Source organism: Diabrotica undecimpunctata, chromosome 8, assembly GCF_040954645.1.
Source record: "Diabrotica undecimpunctata isolate CICGRU chromosome 8, icDiaUnde3, whole genome shotgun sequence".
In the NCBI taxonomy this organism is placed as follows: domain Eukaryota; kingdom Metazoa; phylum Arthropoda; class Insecta; order Coleoptera; family Chrysomelidae; genus Diabrotica; species Diabrotica undecimpunctata.
This window is the reverse complement of record NC_092810.1, coordinates 137,838,450-137,861,719: the sequence shown is the minus strand read 5'-3', so window position 1 is coordinate 137,861,719 and position 23,270 is coordinate 137,838,450. Positions and strand designations below refer to the sequence as shown.

The following is a 23,270-nucleotide window of genomic DNA, read 5'->3' as shown; positions in this document are numbered from 1 at the left end:
CAACTCACTAAATCTATTACAAAAAGAAAAACCAATACGGATAACCAATCAGTGTCATGGTTAAAAATGCAGTGGATTAGAGTCAAAAAAGATGAGCCATTTTCACTGTTCTATAAAAAAACACTAAATGAAGATTTTTACTTTTCACAAATTAATATCCTTCGAAGCAAGCAGAAGGGAAGACAAACATTGTTGAAAAATCTTCAACTGGATTGCCTGTACACAGCACCTCGACCAGTCATGCCAGCCAAAAAACGGTGTGAATATGTGTGATTTACTACCATACATTCTTCCAGTCCACCATTCTTATTTTAGAAATCTTATATCGTCTGATGAAGTCAATGACGAAGCTGGACCACTTCCTGATGTAGAAGAAAATAATGACTAATAAACTAGTGAATTTATTTTTGATTTTCTAATGTAAAACAATAAACATGTTTTGCTTTCTGTACATACTCTTTAAACTCTTAAAGGAAAAGTGGTGGAAGTCATTTCACACCTTAAAAACTACCCTTAACTTAGTTTTATTTGTACAAAAATGTTAGTAGATGTACATATGTTCTTCATAAATAAAAAATACCACAAGCATGTTTATAAGTGTTACGTAGATTCAATTAAAATATTTTTAATAAAACCTTTTGTATCTCAAAATGATGCTCAGATGACTTACACCACTTTTCCTTTCACCACCTCATACGAAGGAAGTAACAATTTGTTCTATTTAGTACAAAAGTCTCCAGCGGTAGAGGAGTATGCACAATACCCATTAACAAGATTTTAATTGAACCATGAAAGTTCGATCCAGGGGTTCACGTTATGTCCATAATGAGGGGCAGAGACAAAGCGTCGGCATAGTCGTCACGTGAAGCTGCTAAAACACTGAATATTTAAAAAATTATTTAAACTTCTTTATAAAAGGTATATAATTGTGATAGTTGCTATCAACAAGTCCTCGTAGACACTTTGTCTCAGGACCAGCAACCTCATGTAGAGTCTTACTTTGCCCTGTTATCAATTCCACTTGTAACTTTAACATCATAAATTTAAATTAATAACATTTAATGGGTTTTTACCCAAATATTTAGTGATACATGGTATAAAATTTTTTGTGATACATGGTATACAGCCAGCTACGGGAACTTAGTTTCCTTGTAGACTGAATATTTAGTTTGAATGTAGTGGAAATCGAGAATTAATATCATTGGTGATGCTGCCGTTGCTTTTACGTAAATGATATTCTACAAAGCCAGGAAACAAAGCCGAAAAAGCACTTGAAAAATCCAAAAATTACTGGGCGCTTTTTTTCAACTGAAATATCCAAGGGGAAGTCAATAGAAAAGGCGTACCATCTCGTGGGTATCGACATTTTTACTGCGTTATAGTTTTTTTTATTTTAGTCGCTTTATAAAAGTCGCTTTTTTGCTTAAATGTTAATAAAAAACCATGACGCTGTAAAAACTTCGATACCCACAAGATCGTATGCTTTTTCTATTAACTTCCCCCAGATATTCGAGTTGAAAAATATTTTATATACTAATTTTTCGATTTTTAAATGCTTCATTTTCTGGGTTCAATGAGTTCGAATCCATTCCAATGGACATGCTTTACGTATTGATAAATGGTAATTTACCTATTTAATATCATCAAAATATATGTGATTTTTTCAATCGTATATAATAAATCCATCCTTTCTTTTAGCTGAAAAATTTTATTTTAAACATATACTTACAACAAAACTATCTGCTGGTCACTTACGATCACAGCATAATACATAAATGGGTGCGAACGAACTTCCCACAGAGTAACCCCAAGTTTCAACCAATGAAATTGGAACGTTCCGAGAACGTCATGAAACCGTCAAACGATATGAGAATTTTAGTAAAGAAAAGCACATTTTTAGAGAAGATTATCGAGAAACTATGTATTCATTTTTGTGCGGAGTTCAGTCAAGTTTTAGCTGTAGTGAGGATAAAGAATCAGAATTCTTCCATTGGTTTTAATAAAGTTAGACTATTGTTGGACCAATATCAAGAAACTAGAGGTAAGGTTTTTTTAACATGATAATATTTATATGATAAAATATTTTTTTATATGTATGCCGTACACCGTAGTAATCCTACATTTAGTAGGTGAGGTACATATTTTTCCTGAACTATTAGAATTTCAACAAATTTTGAAAAATTCAATTTATCCAGTATTCATATTTTCGTAAAATGTAGAGGAAATATTTCATGGAAAGGGATATACCGTTATCGAATCCACAATGAGACTTCATCTAACTTAACAGTGGTATTTACCCATTTAGTTCAGTTTAAAATATACGAGTTTTCTTGTAAATAGTTGCATACATTATACCCTGAAGCTAATATGTTTGTAGAGTAAAAATATGTAAGAGTAAAAGAATGTGTGAGTGCACCATCACTTAATACATACTTTTTATTTATTAGGTACATTCTTCAAATCATATCTTCCAAATCTTGTACTGAGGGACCGACATTGGACAGTCGAAGTTTTGGTTGAATCTTTATGGTGGTCGTTCAAGGAATGGGGTCCGATGACGAATCCTTCAAAAGTAATGCACATATGGGGCACTCCTTTGTATCTAGGTATGGGAATAGTTAAATTTACGACTTCCCAAAATCAGGAGATAAAAATGGAATCTTTATTGGATATTGTACAGTTGGAATGGTCTTTAGAACTAGCTGATCATGTCCTGATGGCTCTAAGGTGAGATATACATTTTTATATAATATTTATTTTTTATAAACGGTGATCTATATATATATATATATATATATATATATATATATATATATATATATATATATATATATATATATATATATATATAAAGCGAAACGTCTTCGATAAACTTATGAAGTAGTTGACTTCTTTTTTTATTTTCCAACCTGAATGACCGATTAAACCTCTGAATTCACTAGTTGAATACTTTAGATATTTATAAATTATTCCTAAAACTACCTCTCTGAAGTCTCCTGATCGCCTGTCTAAGAAGACGACTGCACTTCAGTTTTGTTAAAAATGAAATTCTATAATTTTGGAACTATATATTCAAAAATATACCTTTTTATAAATTGGAGTATAACTGTAATATAATTGGTTTTATCATTTTAGGAGTTTAAAGCAATATGGACAAATATCAGTAAAATCGCCATCTCCTTCCAAAGACGGAAAATGTCAAGATGGACATAAGTTATCTTTACATCTCGTAGTAACACACTTCAACTTCTTTCTACAGTCGCAAAATAAAGGTAAAAGTTTAAAATAAGGAGTTCATTAAATAGTGATAGTCACAAAAAAAAAACCTTTAGCGACATATGACTGGGAATTTTTCCACAGCTGTTGCCCACTTTCTACTATCTACAGCTGGCATTCTCAAGGTTATAACTACCACAGTTTATAGATCTTCATTACACACTGTTAACTATTCTTTCTGTGTTCCTTCTCATTTCTTCTTCTCCTCACCTAACAGGACGGTGCCCTTTAACAATATTTCATTACGTATTTTTTCCTCTTTCATTTTCCCCATTTATTTTCTTATGACTTAAAATTTATTTATTATTAGTAATACCGATTTCCTTGCTAATTTTAATCGTTAATACACCACAAAGATAAAAGTCGAAAGCTTACCAGATCATTCCACAAGATACTTATTTCAAAAAAGAATAACCGAAAAAAGCAGGAACACATATATCACAGAAAGTAATGGAGACGAAGAAAGCTGGGCAAAAATTAAGTCTAATATCTTAGCTTCGACCAAGGAAGTTCTTGATAAAAGAAATATAAATAAAAATAAACCATTCCCAATGTGAACAACTCCATGGTTTTGTACAGATGTGAAGGAAAAATGTAAAGAAAAGAAAAAAAGCTCACCTGAAATATATGTCAACCAAAACACAAGGAGCATACCATAATTACAAGACAATTAAAAACGAAACACATGCACTTCTCGACATATTGTGTTATCCCGTCCATCCACCTCAGCTTTGGTCTACCCCGTCTTCTCATTCCCACGGGTTTCGCTGTTAGAACTGCAGGCGGTTTCGCTTAATTATAGTGGTAATATCTTTACCACCAAACGTATGCTTGTAGATATTCTGCAGTTCAAAGTTATATCTGCGCCCCCATATTCCGTTCTCACAGACCACTCCGAATATCTTGCGTAGCACCTTTCTTTCAAAAATCGATAGAGCGGATTCATCTGTTTTAGTTAGCGTCCATGCCTCTGATCCATATGTGAGAACGGGTAGCATGATTTTTACGGCCTGCAAAAGGAAATATGGCGCTTCATAAGAGGTCAAAGACCGGAGGTAAAGTAACTAATAGAACCATAACACATAGAAAAGGATACGTGGATTGACTACCTAAAAAAGCTCCATGCAGAGGAAGAACAAACGATGCTAGAACCGGAAACACCAGAAATTACCAAAAATGAAGAACTTAATATAAATGTACAGGAAGTTCGGAAAATACTTGAAAAGCTGAAGAACGGAAAAGCACAGAACCTATAGAAATAGGCGGCGGAATAAGACAAGGGGAATTGAGTCCCATGCTCTTAATTTAATCATGGATGAAATCATCAAAATCGTTAACAAAGGAAGAGAATACAGACTGGAGAACAAAGAAGTAAAATTACTCTGTTACGCAGACAGCGCAATATTGATAGCCTAAGATGAAAATAGTCTGCAAAGATTAGTCCACAGATTTAACATAACAGCAAAAGAATTTAATATGACAATCTCATCTCAGAAAACTAAAAAAATAGTAGTCAGAAAAGCACCAACCAGATGTAAAATAGAAATTGATGGCATCAGTATTGAACAAGTAATGGAAATAAAATACCTGAGAATTACACTGTCCAGCTATGGAGACCTGAACAAAGAAGTAAGAGATCAAGTACAAAAAGCACATAGACAAGCAAGATGCCTTCATAACACTTTATGGCGAAACAAACACATTAACACTGAGATGAAGTCAAGAATTTATAAAGCCAGTAGTGTAAGACTAATAGTGACATGACTCAGAAACAAGACCCGACACAGCCACAGCGCAAAGTCTACTGGAAACGGCAGAAATGAGAGTACTGAGAAGAATTACAGGAAATACGCTGAGAGATCGAAAGAGAAATGAAGACATTAGAAGAAAATCTAACGTACAATGTATAAATGAATGAACACAAAAAATAGAAAAAAGAATGGAATAAAAACAAAAGCAGAATGGAGGAGACCCGTGTCGCCAAAATAGCTAGAGATAAGTCACCAATCGGCAGAAGAAGTATCGGACGACCGCGCAAAAGATGGAGTGACAACCTTCCATAGAGGTATTAATCCGCCAATGAACAAGCAGAATTGCTTATAAAGAGGAAGAAAAAGAAGAAGTTTTTAAAACTAGATCATCTGAAAAAGCAAGAGCTTGACTTTTATTTTATAGATTATCCCTTGCGTTCGTATTCTACTTACCATCACTACTGCCTAAAAACATAAGACATTGTTATTAATAAAGTATACCACTGTTTCAAATCTCCTTAAAAAAATTTTGATTTTTCGTTTATTTATGGGTTTATAAGGGGCCAAATATTTGGCAAATTGAAGCAATATAATATTTTATGTTACTTATTCAAATGTTAATAACTTACTATCGAGAAGAAAGTGTAAATTTGACTTTTTTATTTCTTCATTCTCTCACATTGATAACAGCGCAGTAGTGGCTTTGTCAAAGCAATTACTATTCTTGCAGGGGTATTGTTGTAGGTAGACGTATTGAATATGCAAGGTGTTGCGTTGAAAGGTGCATTTTGTGAAATTGTAACCGTTTATATATATTAGAACTACCAAACTTACTATCTTACTACCACTTAAATCTCTAACCATAAGACTTGGTAATAATGTATTTTGATGTAATAATCTCATCGATAGTGCCCAAAACAAACGTGTCTTATAATCATTAAACCATAACCTACAAATGGGTATTTAATTTTTGATTAATGTCTAAAAACAAACTGTCAATCGTGTCTTGACTTCTTTGTCACCTTTAAAGCTATTAATTACATTTCCTGGTCCTCCAACTCAGTTGGCTGGCAACTTTTCTTAGACGAGAGGGTCAGTATATTTCCATTCGGTTAATCTTAAATCATCTACACTATGTCGTTTTATTTTTAATTTTTATAACATTTAAAATGCAAGTCTAAGGTTTTTACGCCGTTTTTAAAGTCGCAAACTCTGAAGTAAGTAATCATATCAAATCATCTTGTATTAACAGTCAAAATTTTACCCCCTTTATTCATTAAATTAAAGTAGGATTACATACTTTCAGGTTTCACTGATAATGGTCTAATAGACCCAAAAACGTTTTGAAAATTGTAATCCTTTTGGATATTTTTAAAATGTTATTAATTTCACAAATATATCAGTTACACTAGAAGTTTTTACTTCATTGTAAGGTTTTTTGAAACTATGGTATACAGCTAATAACTGTGAATTTTCTTTTTATAAGTCTACTAATACACCTTTTTCTATTTTTCAGAATATTTTATAACCCGATTGAACACCATCAGTGTGGATAAATCTCTGAAGAATACCAGTATTAAGTTCGAAGAATTTAAAATTTTCAGCATAAAAAATAGCGGAGATTGTTACACGTGTATCCGAACAGAAGACATTTCCAACTATAAAGCTTTTATCAAAACGACTTGTCTAGAGATCCGTGAAAATAAAGATAACATTAAAGAAACGACGCTTACACTTCTAGATACGATTGTAACATATTGGTCTACAAATTTTCACATGAAATCGTTGCTGTTAATTCGGAGTATGATGAAATTTTGGACTGGGATAAAAGACGAGTTGAAGATCGAATCTTATAAAGGACCCACGGAGAAATTCGTGAAGAATTTAAATATTTTTGGAAAGTTTGAATTCCACATTGATATCAGTCCTGAACATAGTGCAAAAGTTGCCTTAGGTAAGTAGCATATATAGATATAGTCATCGGTAGGAATACTCCAGTACGAAAATTTTGAGCTTAGTTACTTGCATAAAACACATATGCTCTTTGGATTATTCCACTGTTGTGGAAGAATCTTCTTCCAGAGTTAGTTGATGGACTGCTTTTATGTTGTTTATGTATTTATTAATGATTATACGGGAGTTTTTAATTCTTTGATGTAATTTAAAATATTTGTTCACCCCCTTTTACCCCCCCCCCCCTCCTTTTACTTCGATATTCTCGTTATGAGTACTAGAAACCAATTTGCCAAGGATTTTTGCTTAGTTGAGGAGATATGTTGTGGAATGCAATTGCAATTCTTAGAAGGCACAGATTAAAGCAAAAATCTGAATTTGGTTTCGACAATTAAAAATCTTCGGATTTCGAGTTTCGTGATTTATTATCAGACGTCGCTATTGAGTCCATACCGAAGCCATTTTAGCGTTGCTTCCTTTACGACAGGAAAGATTTTTTTCACGTTCAGAGCATCTGTAAATAGACGTTCCGAAGATTCCTTTTAGGATGAAATACGTATAAGCGGATATACAGAGGCACTATACGTGAAATCAAATCTTAACTGTCTTTCCTTTTATTCGTTCAACTTTTATGTTAAAGTGCTTAAATCCACTTCAGTGCCTCCTCCATGACTAATAATTTATTTATTTTACGGTTTCAACTATTGACGTATAATATATAGACCCAGCAGTCGGCTATGCTTGAGTGCGTTAAGAACCGACAAAATAACGCAAAATATGGAAAACATAATACGTTGTGGAATATAAAGAGGTGGGAAATTATCGATAGAAACCTTTAATTTACATTACATTACATTAGGACTATCGATAGTTTCCCGCCTTTAGATATTAGCTTATGAGCTAGTTGACTTCAGTCATACTTGTACGTATGAAGTCGACCATGAACATTTTTTTGATTTCACATAAAATAAAAACTAATTAAAGGCAATAAAGCAAATGACGACCACATGGAAGAAAGGTGAAATGTCAATTTTTTATTATTTTTCGTCAGAGCTGTAAAAGATACTTTTTAAAAGTATCTAGATACTTTTAAGATACTTGAGGCAAAAAGTATCTTAAGATACTAAGTATCTAAGATACTTTTTTGTGAAAGTATCTAAAGATACAAAATACCGGAAAAGTATTTAGAGTAAAAATATCTTAGATACTTTCAAGTATCTAAGATACTTTTGAGTATCTAAGATACTTTTAAGTATCTAAGATACTTTTAAGTATGTAAGATACTTTTATGTATCAAAGATACTTAGATGTTTTTCTAGTATCTAAGATACTTAGATACTTTTGTAGTAACTAAGATACTTTTAGGGTATAATATAAAGGTGCTCGGTACTCTACTACTCTACAGTAGATTGTCGATACTTTTGTTTTAAAAAGATCATTTTAACCCTTTAAATTATCATACAATTTTAGTTTAAGCCAGCAGGTACTTTGAAATGGTATACTTTGGGCTTTGGGGTAGATAAGAAATAAAAGACGTTAAGTTATTACAAACTAATAACTATGTATGTATTGAAAACAAAAATCCAACATTAAATTTTCAAAACAATATAAAATAAACATAAATTCGTGTGTTAAAAACAGCATAAGATGCATTATGCATTAAAAACAGAACATTCAACATAATTAAATTTTTAAACACAATAGGATAGGATATAAAAAATAGCAACATTTTGGTAGCTAATAACTAGTTAGTATAACCACTAGCTTTTAGTAAAACTAAATTTTCAAAAGTATGATCAGACAAGGCATGACGTCGGGGTGAATTAATAAAAGTTGCAAAAGAAAACATTCTTTCAACAGCTGCAGAAGAAGGTAATGGCGTATTGAACTTTTTAAATAATTGTTCTATAATATTCTATTCGGAGTTAGTATCAAATTCAAAGAAGTCGTTTTGCATTTTGTTACTTTTCATTACAGTAGTAATGTTATTTGTACTTACATCAAATTGTTTTAATTGTTCCTCATTTTCCTTCATAATTTTTATAGCTTCTGTAATTACCAAATCCTTAATTTCACTAAGGTCATTTTCGATATTTCTGATTCCTGGAAATGCAGTAAGCCAACGTGTTTTAAATAAAGGATTAGTAACTGCAGCAATTATTGCAGATTGGTTAGTCAACTTAAGAAGTTTTTCAAATCTGGAGTTTAAAGATACTGTCAGAGCGTTCAAAATAGGTTCCACATATTTAAACTTATTGGTTTTATTCCCTTAAATAAATTTAAAAAGATACGATTTTGTAACAACGACAAAGGTGACATGGTATCTACAATAAACTGAAAGTCTTCTTCTCCCGCTACGGCCGGCGCGACAGGTCGAAGCTTGTCGGATCATGAAAAGTATCTATTTCTCAGGTCCTGAGTAAGTATCTAAGATACTTTTTTGTATCTAAGATACTTTTTTGTATCTAAGATACTTTTAGTATCTAAAGATACTTTTAAAGATAAAAGATACTAGATACTTTTAAGAAGTATCTAAAGTAAAAGTACTTTTAAATGAACCAAAAAGTATCTTAAATAAAAGTATCTAAGATACTTTTAGTATCTTAGATACTTTTTTTATCTTTTTACTAAAGATACTTTCAGCTCTGTTTTTCGTTCAGAGCAGCAATATGTAGGTTTTTAGTAGTAGTTTTATGTGAGTCATTCAAACATGGGAAAAAGACGAATCCTCATAGCTTAAAACACGTTATAAAATTCTTCGTACAGGGAAGAAAGGCGAAAGGTTCTCGCGTAAATCCGAGAAAGGTGGAATGTCAGTGCTTGTCGGGGGAATACATGCCGCATTTTGTTTACTAAAAACGTTTAGTTTTCGATTAGCCTTCATTAAATAAAGTGCGTGTTATTGTGCTCGAAAATGACGGATAGTGAAAGAGATGATACGGGTCGCGAAAGAAAAACACTAGAAAAAGGAAAATTACAGGTCGAATAAATGAAGTAATGAAGCGGTTAAGACAACAGAGCCATGAAACAGGTGACGATTGTCAATGTAAGAGACTTAAGAGTATTAAAACAGTACATCAACAAAACCGATCAAACATTATAAACAATTTTAACCGTATGGTGTTTGATGAACAAAATATTTACTTGGCAGGCCTAATAACGTTAATACTCGTAAAGTAAAGAAGAGCCCGAGATGAAGCTACATCAAGATTGCATGATGCAACTTATTCTTTTAGAGTTAGAATAACGACTGTCGATAAAACTACTGACGTCCCAGCTTGTTTTAAGGCTTTTCTAAGCCTTCATGGAATTGGTCGGAAGAGGCTTGAAAATATTCAAAAAAGTTTAAAAGCTACTGGTAGTGCACCAATTGACAAACGCGGAAAAAAATTCAAAAAAACACGCATTACCAAAACAACAGCTCGATGAAGTTATTGAACACATAAAGCGTTTTAAAGGAAGAGAAAGCCATTATAGTAAAAATAAAACTAACAAAATGTACCTTCCGGATGACTTAAATATTAATAAAATGTACACTATGCACAAATCCGATAAGGGCACTTCTGTGTCTTACGAAGCATATCGAAAAATTTTTAATAAGCATTTTAACATTAGTTTAGGCTATCCGCGGAGTGATACGTGTAGTGCTTGCGATCATTTCATGGCTGACTTTAAGGCCCTTCACAATAAACTGAATGAAACAAATGATGAATCTGAAAAACAAAAGATAGAAGTTGAGATAAAACGAATAACTTTGGCAAATATAGCATTTTTCATATAAAAATGCTTGCACGTCACAATTTATATAAAGTGACGTCACTTATATTTAAAATTTCCAGAACGTCAACATTAGAGTTCAAATTTTCTTAAGACAGCTAATAATACGAAACCCATACGGAACTGCTCGTTCTTTCATAGGCGTCAACATGTAATAATCAGAAAAATAAAATTATCATTATATTGGAAGTTTTAGAATTATGTTCTAAAATTCTTTTATTTAGATCGTTAGGGTTTGAAAGTTAAAAATTCAATTTTCTCGGAATTAACCTCTTTGTGACATTTCGCCTTTCTTCCGTGTGGTCTTCAAATGTAATTAAAAACAGTTTAATTAGTAGTAATTTTTTAATGAAAAATTAAATTATTGATCAAGAATAATTGCTACTATGATTTGAGAGTTGTATACGCTCTTATCACTAAAGAATTATCGAAGCTTGGTGGTTTAGTCGTAAGAATACCGTACTTTCACGCGGACGCTCAGGTTTCGAATCCTACATGTGGTTTTTTTTGCAATAATTAAATATTAAAATTTTAAATTATTTTATTTGTTTGAAATAGAGCAAAATAACGGAAAAGATGGAGGGCATATTAAGTTGTGAGGTAGTACGAGATAAAGCTAGTTTTTATACGTGGCTAGTTGACTTGAGTCATAATTATACGTATGTCATCGATAAACATTTTATTTTAATTTCCCGTGTTAGAACAAATGATTGAATACATTAAGACAGATGCTCGTAAAAAACATTAATTAGTTTTTTATTATAAATCAAACTAATAATAAAAATAACTCAACTAAAAATTTTTACTAAACTAAATGTTACGATCTGGCCGTAAACAATTATTGTGTGTAGAGATGATGATATGCTTAAAGAGTTGGTCTATTGGCCAGCAGATTACGGTTCAATTCCCACCAGAGATTCCCTTTTTTTTTTGACACAATTGAGATATTCTTTGGACTGCAAAATCACCTGATCTTGCACCTTGTGATTTTTTATGTGGGGCTATATCAAGTCCCAACTATATGAAATTGAGGACAATCGGCCTAATACTCTTTAAGAATTAAGAGAAAAGATCTCTGATTCAATGAAGGGTATTAGTCCGGAAACATTATCTAATGTTAGACGCAACTTTTATCCTAGGTTGGATTATTGTTCTGCTGCTAATGGAGGCTTATCTGAAGCAAAGATTTTCATATTTTTCTTTAAACACTCCTAATAATGACTTACATAAATGTTTAGTGATTCAAAGCAAACGATATCTGCATAATTTTAATTTTTAATATTTAATTATTGCAAAAAAAACCACAGGTGGGATTCGAACCCTGAGCGTCCGCGTGAAAGAACGGTATTCTTGCCACTAAACCACCAATCTTCGATAATTTTTTAGTGACAAGGGGGCAAGCGACGACTCAAATCATAGTAGAAATTATTCTTGATCAATAATTTAATTTTAGATTAAAAAATTACTACTAATTAAACTGTTTTAACTTAAATTTGCTGTATTGCCTTAAATCAGTTTTTATTTTGTGCGAAATTAAAAAAATGTTCGACGTCATACATATAATTATGACTGAAGTCAACTAGCGCATAAGCTAAGTCTAAAGGTGAGAAACTATCCAGCCTTAATGTAATGTAATGTAAATTATAGCTTTCTATCGATAATTTCCCACGTACTAGTTTCATCTCTTTTTATTTCTTTTGTCGGTATATATATATATATATATATATATATATATATATATATATATATATTATGTTTTCCAAATTTTGCGTTACCTACTTTGCCGGTTCTTAACGCACTCATTACTGTATATTTTTTATTTTATAATGAGTTTATTTTTCTTCGACAAAAGGAATTCTATGAAAAAAAAACTAGTTAAAAATTATATTGAAATGATTTTAATAATAAAACAACATTTAATTATTGTAAAGTATTCAGTATAATATATAATAATTTATTTATTAAGGTACTATTACCGTACAGAATACTAAAAAATGACACATTTTTATTAATTTTTTTATCTTATCTATTATATATAGCAATCAAACTTTTTTTTATTATACAACTTTTGAAGATTACAAAAAATTAATTTAGTTACATTTAATTGCATTTAAATTTATTTCGGAAACAGGTTTAGACATGTATTTAGTACTTTTCCGTGCGGATGGAGTGCATTACACCATTCCATATTACACTCTAATTCACTTACCCTCGGTAATTGCGCTCATACTATTTAAAACCCAGTGATAACAATCGCCCAGTGCAACAGAGAAAACTAGTGCAAAGCAATGAGATGACCTTCTCGTTGGTCATTTAGGTCACGTTATCGATAAACCTGGCAAATTAGAAAGATATGCAGGGACTGCTTTACGTCATTTTTCTCTGTCGCACTGGGGGAACAGGCTGGTATTACAAGGATCAGGCTATCTTGTATTATATGTCTATGGACTAGACCATGTAGTAAAAACCAAAAAAACATAAAAATAAAAAAATATTGCCTTTGTTCCTATTGTTTGTTCCTATTTTCAGATGAATTAAAAGTTACGAAAAAACTAGACGATCTTACCAAACCGCCCGAAACATATCTGAACACATCACTGGTGATATCAATTGATGATGCCGAAATATTCACAATAAACGGCATCAACTTCCATCCCATAAAAAGTCACCCTATTATAGAGGCCGAAAGATCAGACGTAGAAAGCTTTGCAGTACCTTTCAACAAAACGTGGGGTGTTTCAATCGATCTATTCAAGGCAGTTTTTCCATATGAACATAACTTTGCGGAAGCTTATCAGAATCAATTCGTGTCTGTTTTTAAATGGTTGAAAATTGTGCACAATTTGAAGAAGGATCGGTCTGTAGAAGGTCCTCTTCCAAGCGATTTGCTAATAAATGTAAGTTTTTGTTTATTGTTTGTACTATAACAGTGATGGTAAAAGTCTAAACTCTACTGGTTATACGTCATTATCACCCACATGTTTCTACAAGCCGGTTATGAGTATCAATATGTTTTGCACTCAACGTAACTTAAAATTCTAAGTCAAATTACCTAAAAGTAATGGTTTTGGAAAAGAGAGCAATCAATGGCATAAATTTTGATAGTGATATCTGATAATAATTTATCTGCTGATAAAACTTAAATCCAAAAAAAATCCAAAAAAAGAAATCCTATCAAGAATCGAACAAGCAAGGAAAACATTCATGAGCATTAAAACATTTTTTACAAGATCAGACCTTAATCTACAGCTTAGAATCCGAATGATCAGATGTTACGTTTTTTCTGTCTTACTGTATGGCTGCGAAAGTTGGACAATGGACTCTGAAATAGAAAAAAGAATAGATGCCTTTGAGATGTATATATACAGACGAATGTTGAGGATTCCATGGGTACAAAGAGTTACTAATGTTGAGGTACTTCGTCGCATGTGTAAACAAAAAGAATTACTAAGAATAATCAAAGAGAGGAAACTGCAATACTTGGGTCATGTACTGAGAGGCGAAAGATATGAATTACTTCAAGTTATACTGGAAGGAAAAGTACAGGGCAAAAGATCAGTAGGAAGACGCCAGAACTCGTGGCTGAAAGACCTGAGGAGATGGTTCGACCGCTCATCCGCAGAGATCTTTCGCGCAGCAGTTTCCAAAACTACAATTGCCATTTGGATCGCCAACCTTCGAAAGTAGACGGCGCAATGAGAAGAAGAAGATAAAACTTACTTCTTGGTGTTCGAAAGGAGGACTATCAGTAAATACTAACAAAATGGCACAAATAGGAAGAAATTAACAATTCAACCTCCGATGTTGAATAGAACAACACTATCATTCTCAGTAAAGGTGTTGCAATTAGAAAACTACGTGGAATTCTCACCTCGCAAATATCGTCGCTACAGCAACAAGATCTATTGGAAGTATATAACGTGGTGTAGGATCTAAAAACCGACACCCAGAATAAACATATAGAGATTTTAAACCTGATTAATTAAAAGAAGAATTTACATATTTCGAGAAAGCTTTGGGACAGAACCGATATGCACCAATTATAATCAAACGATATATACGTCCAAAAATAGTCAAACACAATCTCGACTAACAGCGAGAATTAAAAAGCAAAACTTTCTTATATATACTAAAAATGAATCATCGAAGACGAAACAAGAAAGTCTAATATCGGCCAAAGATCCAAGAATATTGTTGTCCACTCCAGGAATGTAACATATTCCTTCAAGCATTTCCTACAGATCGAAGTCACACAGCGTTAAGTCTGATGAACGAACAGGCCATTCGATAATGCCTCGTCTCACTATCCAATCACCAAAGTGGTCATTTAGGAAAGCGCGAACTTATAGTCCGTGCTGAGACGGAGCGCCACCCTGCTGAAAATATCGAATCGCTTCTAACAGCGGGTTATTGCCAAGTTCCGTCAAAGAAATACAAGCCAACGAGACCACCAGCATAAATTTTAGCCCACACTGTGATACCATGAATATTTAACTATCGTGTAATGGTTACCTAAGAGTCATCAGATGCCCAGTACATACAATTGTGACGGTAGATTCATTAAAATTTTATGACGGTATATATTATGTATATATATATTTAGGGATCCTACAGTATTCACTGCCTTCCCTCGCTCAACCGTTTCCATCTCTCTCTGTTGTTCCATTCTCCATCGTTTAGTCCTCTCTTACTCATGGCGTCGTCTACTTCGTTCCTCCAGGATTTTCGGGGTCGTCCTCTTTTCCTCCTTCCTATGGGGCTCCATTCGGTTATTCTCTTTATACATCTGCTGTCGCTAGTTCTTCTTACATGTCCATACCACTTTAGTCTTTTTTGTTCTATATATGTTAGTATGTCTGTTTCTATTGATGTTCTTTGCTTTATTTCGTCATTACTTCTATCCATTCTTGTTACTCTGCAGCATCTTCGCAGGCATTCCATCTCTGTTGCTACTATCTTACTGCTGTTTTTCTTGTTTATGATCCAATTTTCAGCCCCATATGTCATAATACTTCGCACTAATGTTTTATAAATCTGCGTTTTTGTCTTCATATTTAGGTGTCTATCCCACCATACTGAATTAAGTTGTCGGATTGCTGTTCTTGTTTGTCCTAATCTTTGTGTAATTTCTTCCTCTGTTGTTGCCCTTTTCGTGATTATAAACCCCAGGTATTTGAATTTATCCTTTCCTTTGATTGTTACGTTGTCATCAATCTGTAGATCTTCTATGTCTTCTTCACTTGTAGATAGGTACTCTGTTTTCGCGAGGTTAATATCTAGGCCAGCCTTGGTATATTCTTCTTGTAGTTTCTTCATCATGTAGCTGAGGTCGTCTTGGTCTTGTGCAATCACTACTTGATCGTCTGCAAAACTTAATGTATATAGGTATTCGTTCCGTACCGGTACTCCCATGCCTTCGCATTTTCTTTTCCATGTAGTCAAGGCTTTCTCTAAGTATATTTTGAATAGGGTTGGAGATGTGGAACAACCCTGCAGGAGCCCTTTTGTTGTGGTGAAGTCTCCTATGATTCTTGTTCCCATTTTAATGGACACTTTATTTTCTTTATACAGAGCTTTTGTAGCTTCTGTGAGTTCCGTCTGTATTTCTAATTTGTACATTGCCTCCCATAGTTCTGACCTTGGTACAGAGTCATACGCCTTTCTCAGGTCCACAAATGCCAAGTGTATATCTCTATTTTTTGCTTTTTTCTTTTCCAACAGTTGTTCCAGTGTGTATATGTGGTCTATGCATGATCTTCCTGCCGTGAAGCCTGCTTGATCCTCTCCGATTTTGCCTTTTATCGCTTGCTCTATCTTTTCTCGCAGTATCTTCCCATATAATCTTCCTATTGATGATATTACGCTTATTCCTCTGTAGTTTTCGCATCGTTTTCTATCTCCTTTCTTAAATATAGATGTCATATATGCCGCCGTCCATTCCTTTGGGAGCTGTTCTCCATTTATGGCTTTCTGAAATATTCATTGTATCATCCGGTGTAATTTTTTTGATCCGTATTTTATAAGCTCAGGTGAGATGCCTCCAGGTCCCGGTGCTTTCTTATTTTTGATTGCTTTTATGGCCGTTCTCATTTCCCTATCTGTTATTTCTATTTCTTGTTGTGGGAATCTGCTTCGTCTTCGCCTGTTTTCTTTTCCAATGAATTGTGGTCTTTGTTCTGTTAATAGTTCCTTGTAGTAGTCCTTCCATTCTTTGTCCTGTATATTTCCCAATTTAATTTTTTCTTTTGAGTTTTGTTTCAATCCTCTCAGTACTTTCCATGACTCCGAAGTTCTTGTACCTCCTATATATGTTTCAATATTTAAGCAGATTCTTTCCCATTCTTCATTCTTTTGCTGTGTTATTTGTTTTTTCACTTCTCTATCTTTTTCTCTATATTCTTTATAAACTTCATCGTTGTTTGTAGTCAGCCATTTTCTGTATAGTTGCTTTTTTTCTTGAATTATTCTTTTTGTTGGTTCATTTATTTCATAATAGTGCTGTTTATTTGTTATATGTTCTTTTTCCCCAAGGGCTTCGAATGCTGCTTGCTTTATACTCGCCTTTATATGCTCGTATATTTCTTCGAGGTTGCCGTATCTGAATTCTATTAATTTTTGGTCTAGACGTTGTTGGTATAGTTCTCTTATTGATTGTTCTTGGAGTAGTTCTATATTGTATTGTTTTTCTCTTATAGTGTTCAACGGTTCTTCTGTGGAGGGGGTCTTGTTATGTTTCCAATTAATGCTCATTTTTGCTGTCAGTAGTCTATGGTCCGTTCCACATTCTGCTCCTCTTTTGACTCGCACATCTTTGATCTTTATTGTGGTATCTTGTTTGATTATTATGTAGTCTATTATCGATTTCAGCTTTCGTGTTTCTTGCGTCCATGTATATTTATGAATATTTTTATGTCTGAAAAATCCGTTGGTGATTTTTAGGTTGTTTAGTTCGCATAATTCAATCAGACGTTCTCCGTTATCGTTTTTTTCACCCTCTCCGAATCTCCCCACTACTTTATCGTTTTCTTTTCTTCCAGTTCTGCCGTTAAGGTCTCCTGTTATAATTATCTCCACGTTCTTTTTAATTAGCTCTATTTGATTTTGAAGTTGTTCCGTGAAATGTTCTTTTTCTACTCTCGGAGAATCGTCTGTTGGTGCATATACTCCGAGTATCACTGTCTCTTTAGCGTATATGTCTATATGCATTTTAATTATTCTCTCGTTGATTGGTTCCCATGTTCTAACCCTGTTCTTCCACTTATTTTTGATTAGTATTCCCACTCCTGCCTTTGCTCTACATTCTTTATTAACTCCGCTCCAGCAGTGGATATGGTCTTCTATTGTTTCCGTTCCATTTCCTATCTTTTTGGTTTCTGTTGTTACTAGTATGTCGATGTTGCTTTCATTAAACTCTTTGATCACTTCCGTCGCCTTTTTGTTCCATCCTTGTATATTCCATGTTGCACATATGAATGTTCTATCTTTTCTTCATTTCGATTTTTGGTTGAGCTTTGATAAGACTGGGTCTTCCGAACTCTTCGCAACATTGCCCCCCCCCCCGTATCCGATAGGGCTCCCTCTATTAGAGGTGTGGATTTCCCACCCGGGGATGTGTTTCCGTATTTGGCTTTTTCATCTTGCGATTTTCGTTCTTCTTACCCTTATGTTTTTCTGTGTGTTAGGTTGCTAATTCCTAACGCCACAACCCCCGTTTGGAGGACCTTTTCTTCAGCCGCCCATTCTGGATCAGACGCTGTTGGTTCTTCCGCCCTCTTGACCATTGTGACTTTTCCAGCCATCCTCTGCTCTCGAGACCGTTGACCGGTTTTCACCTGTACCCCAGGCAGGGACCCTAACAGGGTGCTATCAGCCAGGTCAGCTGAACCCTGGTTTTTTTTAGAGGTGTTACTCCTCTATCCCTCCTCTTTTATCCGGGCTTGGGACCGGCTGCATCGGTTATAGAGCTACTCAATTCACCCCACACCAATTCAGGCAGTTATATATTATGTATTTTTATTAATCGTTTTTACTAAGTTTTTGAATCTCGTCATTGTTTGTTTTTATTAATATTCTCGGTTAACTTACTTTTGCCTCACCCTGAATAATACAGAACGAATATTATAAAAAATCATTTTTTGTGTTCGGTAAATATCCACTAATTCTTCATTACCATGTATTAATTAGTAGGATATAAAAGTACTTGCAGGATTTACGGATTAAGTAAATAACTAGATTTAATAATTACTTCCCATATATACACCTCGATTCAGCATTTTCAATTTGTTTTAGGTTAAAGAATTTTTATTTGAAATGAGTGACGATCCATTTGAAGTCAAATTGAGAGATAATTTTGAATTATTAGAAGACGAATATAATGAGAGCTTGAAACGACAAAAGATGCTGAAAGATAAGGTATGTAGATAGTGTTTTAAAGTTTTTTTTGCATTGGTATTCTGGGCATGAAACCTAACCTAATGTAATCGAATCAACAATAAAATAACAAATTCACACACTCCGTTTCAAATCCTCGTTACGTCAATGCAACAATAAGTCTAAGAGCCAAAAAATGCGAAGATTACCGTACTATAAGCCTCATGGGCCATCTCCTAAAATTGTTCCTAAACATAATTCATAAGAGAATCTACAAGCTGTGTGAAAGTCAAATTTCTCCCAACCAGTTCTCGTTAACAAATGCTGTTGGTATTAGAGAGGTTTTGTTCTCAGTTCAAGTCTTATTCCAGAGATGCAGAGACGTCAACCGCGACCTATGTCTGGTTGGTTACGAGAAAACATTTGATCGAGTACAGCACGCCAAGATGATGCAAATACTAAAGGAAGCAGGAATTAACAACCAAGATCTGAAAATAATTAAGAAATCTTTACTGGAATCAGACAGCAAATCTCAGATTTGATAGTGAACACACTGACTATGTGAAAATCATGCATGGAGTGAGGCAAGGCTGTATTTTGTCTCCTCTAATCTTCAATCTGTACTCTGAAAGAATATTTATCGAAGCTTTGCACGAAACTGAAAAATATGCAGATGACTCCATAGTATTTGCGGAAGAAGACCTATAAATTCTTATTAACAAAATCACGTATTACAGTCAACAATATGGACTCAATATAAACGTTAAGAAGACAAAGCTTATGATAATTAGCAAGAAAAGGATAACAAAAAGTCAACTCTACGTCAACCAATCCCCTGTAGAAAGAGTGACGCACTACAACTACCTCGGCACCATAATAAATGAAGAATGGACCAACAACCAGGAGATTAGAGCACGCATCGGAAAAGCTAGATCCACCTTCAATCGGATGGGGGCCTTCTTCAAGAGTCACAACCTCTATCTTGATACAAAAGTAAGAAAGTTACAATTCTTCGGACATATTTTGCGAAATGAATCCAGATATGCTCTCCTTCAAGCCATCCTGCAAGGAAAAAAATATTTGGAAAACGAGGTCCAGGAAGAAGAAGAACATCTTGCTTAAAGAACCTCAGATACTGGTTCGCTGGCTTTTCCTCGCTGCTGCAGATAAGATAAAGATTGTCATGATGATCGCCAACATTCGTAACGGATAGGCACATCGAGAAGAAGAAGAGCAATAAGTCTACAGAGCTATTTGACTAGAAAGATTGAACGTTTTTTTTATTCACAAGGAAAATGAAATTCCTATAGTTGGCTGTATATAGCTCACAAAAGTTTTATTTAAAAATCCTTTATAAAAGGTACATAATTAAAAGGCCCTTTCGGGCTGCATTGCAGAACGTTTTCGGACTAACAAGTCCATTATCAGTATATTTACCAGGTGCACATGAGTCAAACTACAAAATGTTTGGGTAAAAACCCCTAAAATGGTACAAAATTTGTTATTTGTTACATCTTTGTTAAAAAGCTGGTGTGATGTTAAAGTTTTTGACTCCCAATGGGGGTTGCTGACCCTGAGATATGTCTCTGTATGAGCTCTAGATGGCAACTGAGTTACAGAGGGTACCTACAGAGACATCGCTTACGGTCAGCAACCCCAGCATATTGGGAGCCTTATGTTGCCATGCAGGGTAACTTTTTAACAATGATGTAGTAAATAACAAAATTTGTACCATTTTATTGGTTTTTACTCAAATATTTAGTGTGTTGACTCATGTACACCTGGTAAATACACCGATGATGGACTTGTTAGTCCGAAAACGTTGTGTGATGTGGCCGGAAAGGGTCTTTAAATTATATGCCTTTTATAATTGATTTTTAAATAAAACTTTATATTTTTTTCGTTTATATTTCTACCGTTTATTTCGTACCGATATTATTAATGTTTCACATTTGTCTGGTTGAGTAAATTTTTTATCTAACATTATACAACTACAAATAATATGTTTCTTCATTTCTTCGTACAAAAGAAATTGTTTTATGGTATCTTTGTTTTAGATTGCCGATTTATTGAAGACACATCTACACATGGCGGGTAAAGTTGAAGAGTTGTACGCAACGTTAAAGAAGAAAAACGCAGATATATATGTCCAAAGATCTAAATTAATGTACAAAGCCGCCCCTCAAAGAACCAGGTTGTTTGCTTGGCATATGACTAATGTAGAAATTTTGGTAAGCTTTTTAACAATATCTATATGGAATACTTTTATAAGTTATACTAAATTTTTGCGCTAAAGCACGTAGAAGTCTTCTAACACAAGGGTATTATTACAATATCTCTTCTGACAAAAAAAAAGTGCCAAAGCAGACATTTCGATTTCTAATTCAATTAAAACAGTTCTGTGATAGGAGTATAGACAGACGTAATCTGTTTAAGAAGGAAGCTCGATCTTAGATTTTTGTAGAAATGTCTCATGAAGTTATTAATGATGCACTGATTTATTTTAGTTTTTATTTACAGTTATTTTAACAGTAACAATAAAAACACAATCAATTTATATTTTTATTACTTGACACTACAAATTTTTATTTTAGTCTAACTCTCTACGGTTTACTTTCCCGTATCTATGTTGTCCCAATGTTCTACAGTTCTAGCGAAAACCCCTCGTGACGTAAGGTCGTTGGAATCTCGAACACCTGCGTCAAGTGTCGAACCATCTAGTACCACCTTGAGGCCAATGTAGAACAATAAAACTCACAACTTTCTTTGGGAGCCAATTGTTAGGCCTCGTCTAGTCAGTCTCTCGGGTGTGAGAACGTCTTATCTTAAAGTAAATCTGAAAAATGAGCTTGGCTGGGGCAAATAAACTAAGATATTATTTAATCATATTTATTGTACATAAATAAAATATAAAATTGAAATTTTAATATTAAATTAAAATCAAAGCAAATATTGCCTAAAGTTTACAAGAATTTTAAAATGATACTTATGGCTTCATGTGGTTGACAGGATAACTTGCTGTTGGCTTCTGATGTTAGTTGAATGGATTTTAGCTGAATGAGTAGACTATAAGTTGGTGGAAATGCCGGGATCGAGCGCGTTGTAATTTTAAGCAGCTATTGAGTTATCTGCAGCTGTAGCTGTCATTCCATGTGTGGTGTACCACGAGGTTTCAGAATGTTCCACCAAAGAAGAGGGGTCAAGAAAAAATTATTACGGCCAAAAAAACTAAAATTCATTCGTAATATTTACGATTTTTTTTCAGTTCCAAAAAAGTATAAGTATAAAATTAAGATGAAATTTTAATTAATTTTTTAAATGAATAAAGGAACATTTATATGCCTAAAATATGCAAAAAAAATTCAAAATTTATTTATCTACGTCACAGGTAACGCAACAACATGCTTCTACATGAAGTGCTAGGCATATAAACAGAAGTAGAATGGTTATTAGGCTTTCTTTTTTGCGTTTTAGGACTGCTACACTCAAAATCGCTGCTTTTATCACCAGAAAATTCTGGCTTGTACTCCGATTCAGAAACGGGCTGAAACAATTTTGCACTCTGTCTTCATTTTCTTAATTACTAGAAGTTTAGTCATTTGATTGTAGGCTACCATCATGTAATTCACCCATAAATATTTTTTCGGCCTCCAATTCCAATTCTAATTGGGTTAGTGGTCTTTTATCGTCAAATGTTCTAGCCACTTTTTAATTAAATTGTCTGTGAATGAGAAAAGAAAATAATAATACCAAGATAAAAAAAACTTACGTTAACACTAACCTTTCGTAAAAAATACGAAGCAACTGTGATCTTGCGGTTAACGACTGCCCAAAGAAAGGCAACTGCACTGTGAATGTACTCGACAAACTGATTACCGAAGCTACTCCAATACCTACGCTTGTACAATTCATGCAAGGTTGCCAAATCTTAAAAAAATAATCAGCGTTCGTAAATTTTACGAATGGCTAGTGTTCTAGGGTTAAGCTATTTTTTTAAAGATCCTGATTAAACTAGAAATAGAATAGTTACCTTTTATAGTCAATAACCGAGTGAATTGAGTCCCTCGAATGAGTACCTTGAATGACCCACTCCCGCTGAGGTAGAGCGTGGGCTATAATTTATGTGTTAAAACTTATTTTCGT

The 23,270-nt window shown here is 33.7% G+C and overlaps 1 protein-coding gene across 1 annotated transcript in view; it reads left to right on the top strand.

Annotated features, from left to right (window-relative positions):
* hob (bridge-like lipid transfer protein family member hobbit) overlaps positions 1-23,270 on the top strand; it is a 102,496-nt gene that overhangs the window by 11,335 nt on the left and 67,891 nt on the right. The window contains exons 7-13 of the mRNA XM_072541133.1: positions 1,699-2,041; positions 2,448-2,727; positions 3,136-3,272; positions 6,544-6,981; positions 13,287-13,654; positions 19,047-19,169; positions 21,185-21,358. Of these exons, the coding sequence (XP_072397234.1) occupies positions 1,699-2,041; positions 2,448-2,727; positions 3,136-3,272; positions 6,544-6,981; positions 13,287-13,654; positions 19,047-19,169; positions 21,185-21,358 (1,863 nt within the window). The remainder of the gene's footprint in view (positions 1-1,698; positions 2,042-2,447; positions 2,728-3,135; positions 3,273-6,543; positions 6,982-13,286; positions 13,655-19,046; positions 19,170-21,184; positions 21,359-23,270) is intronic.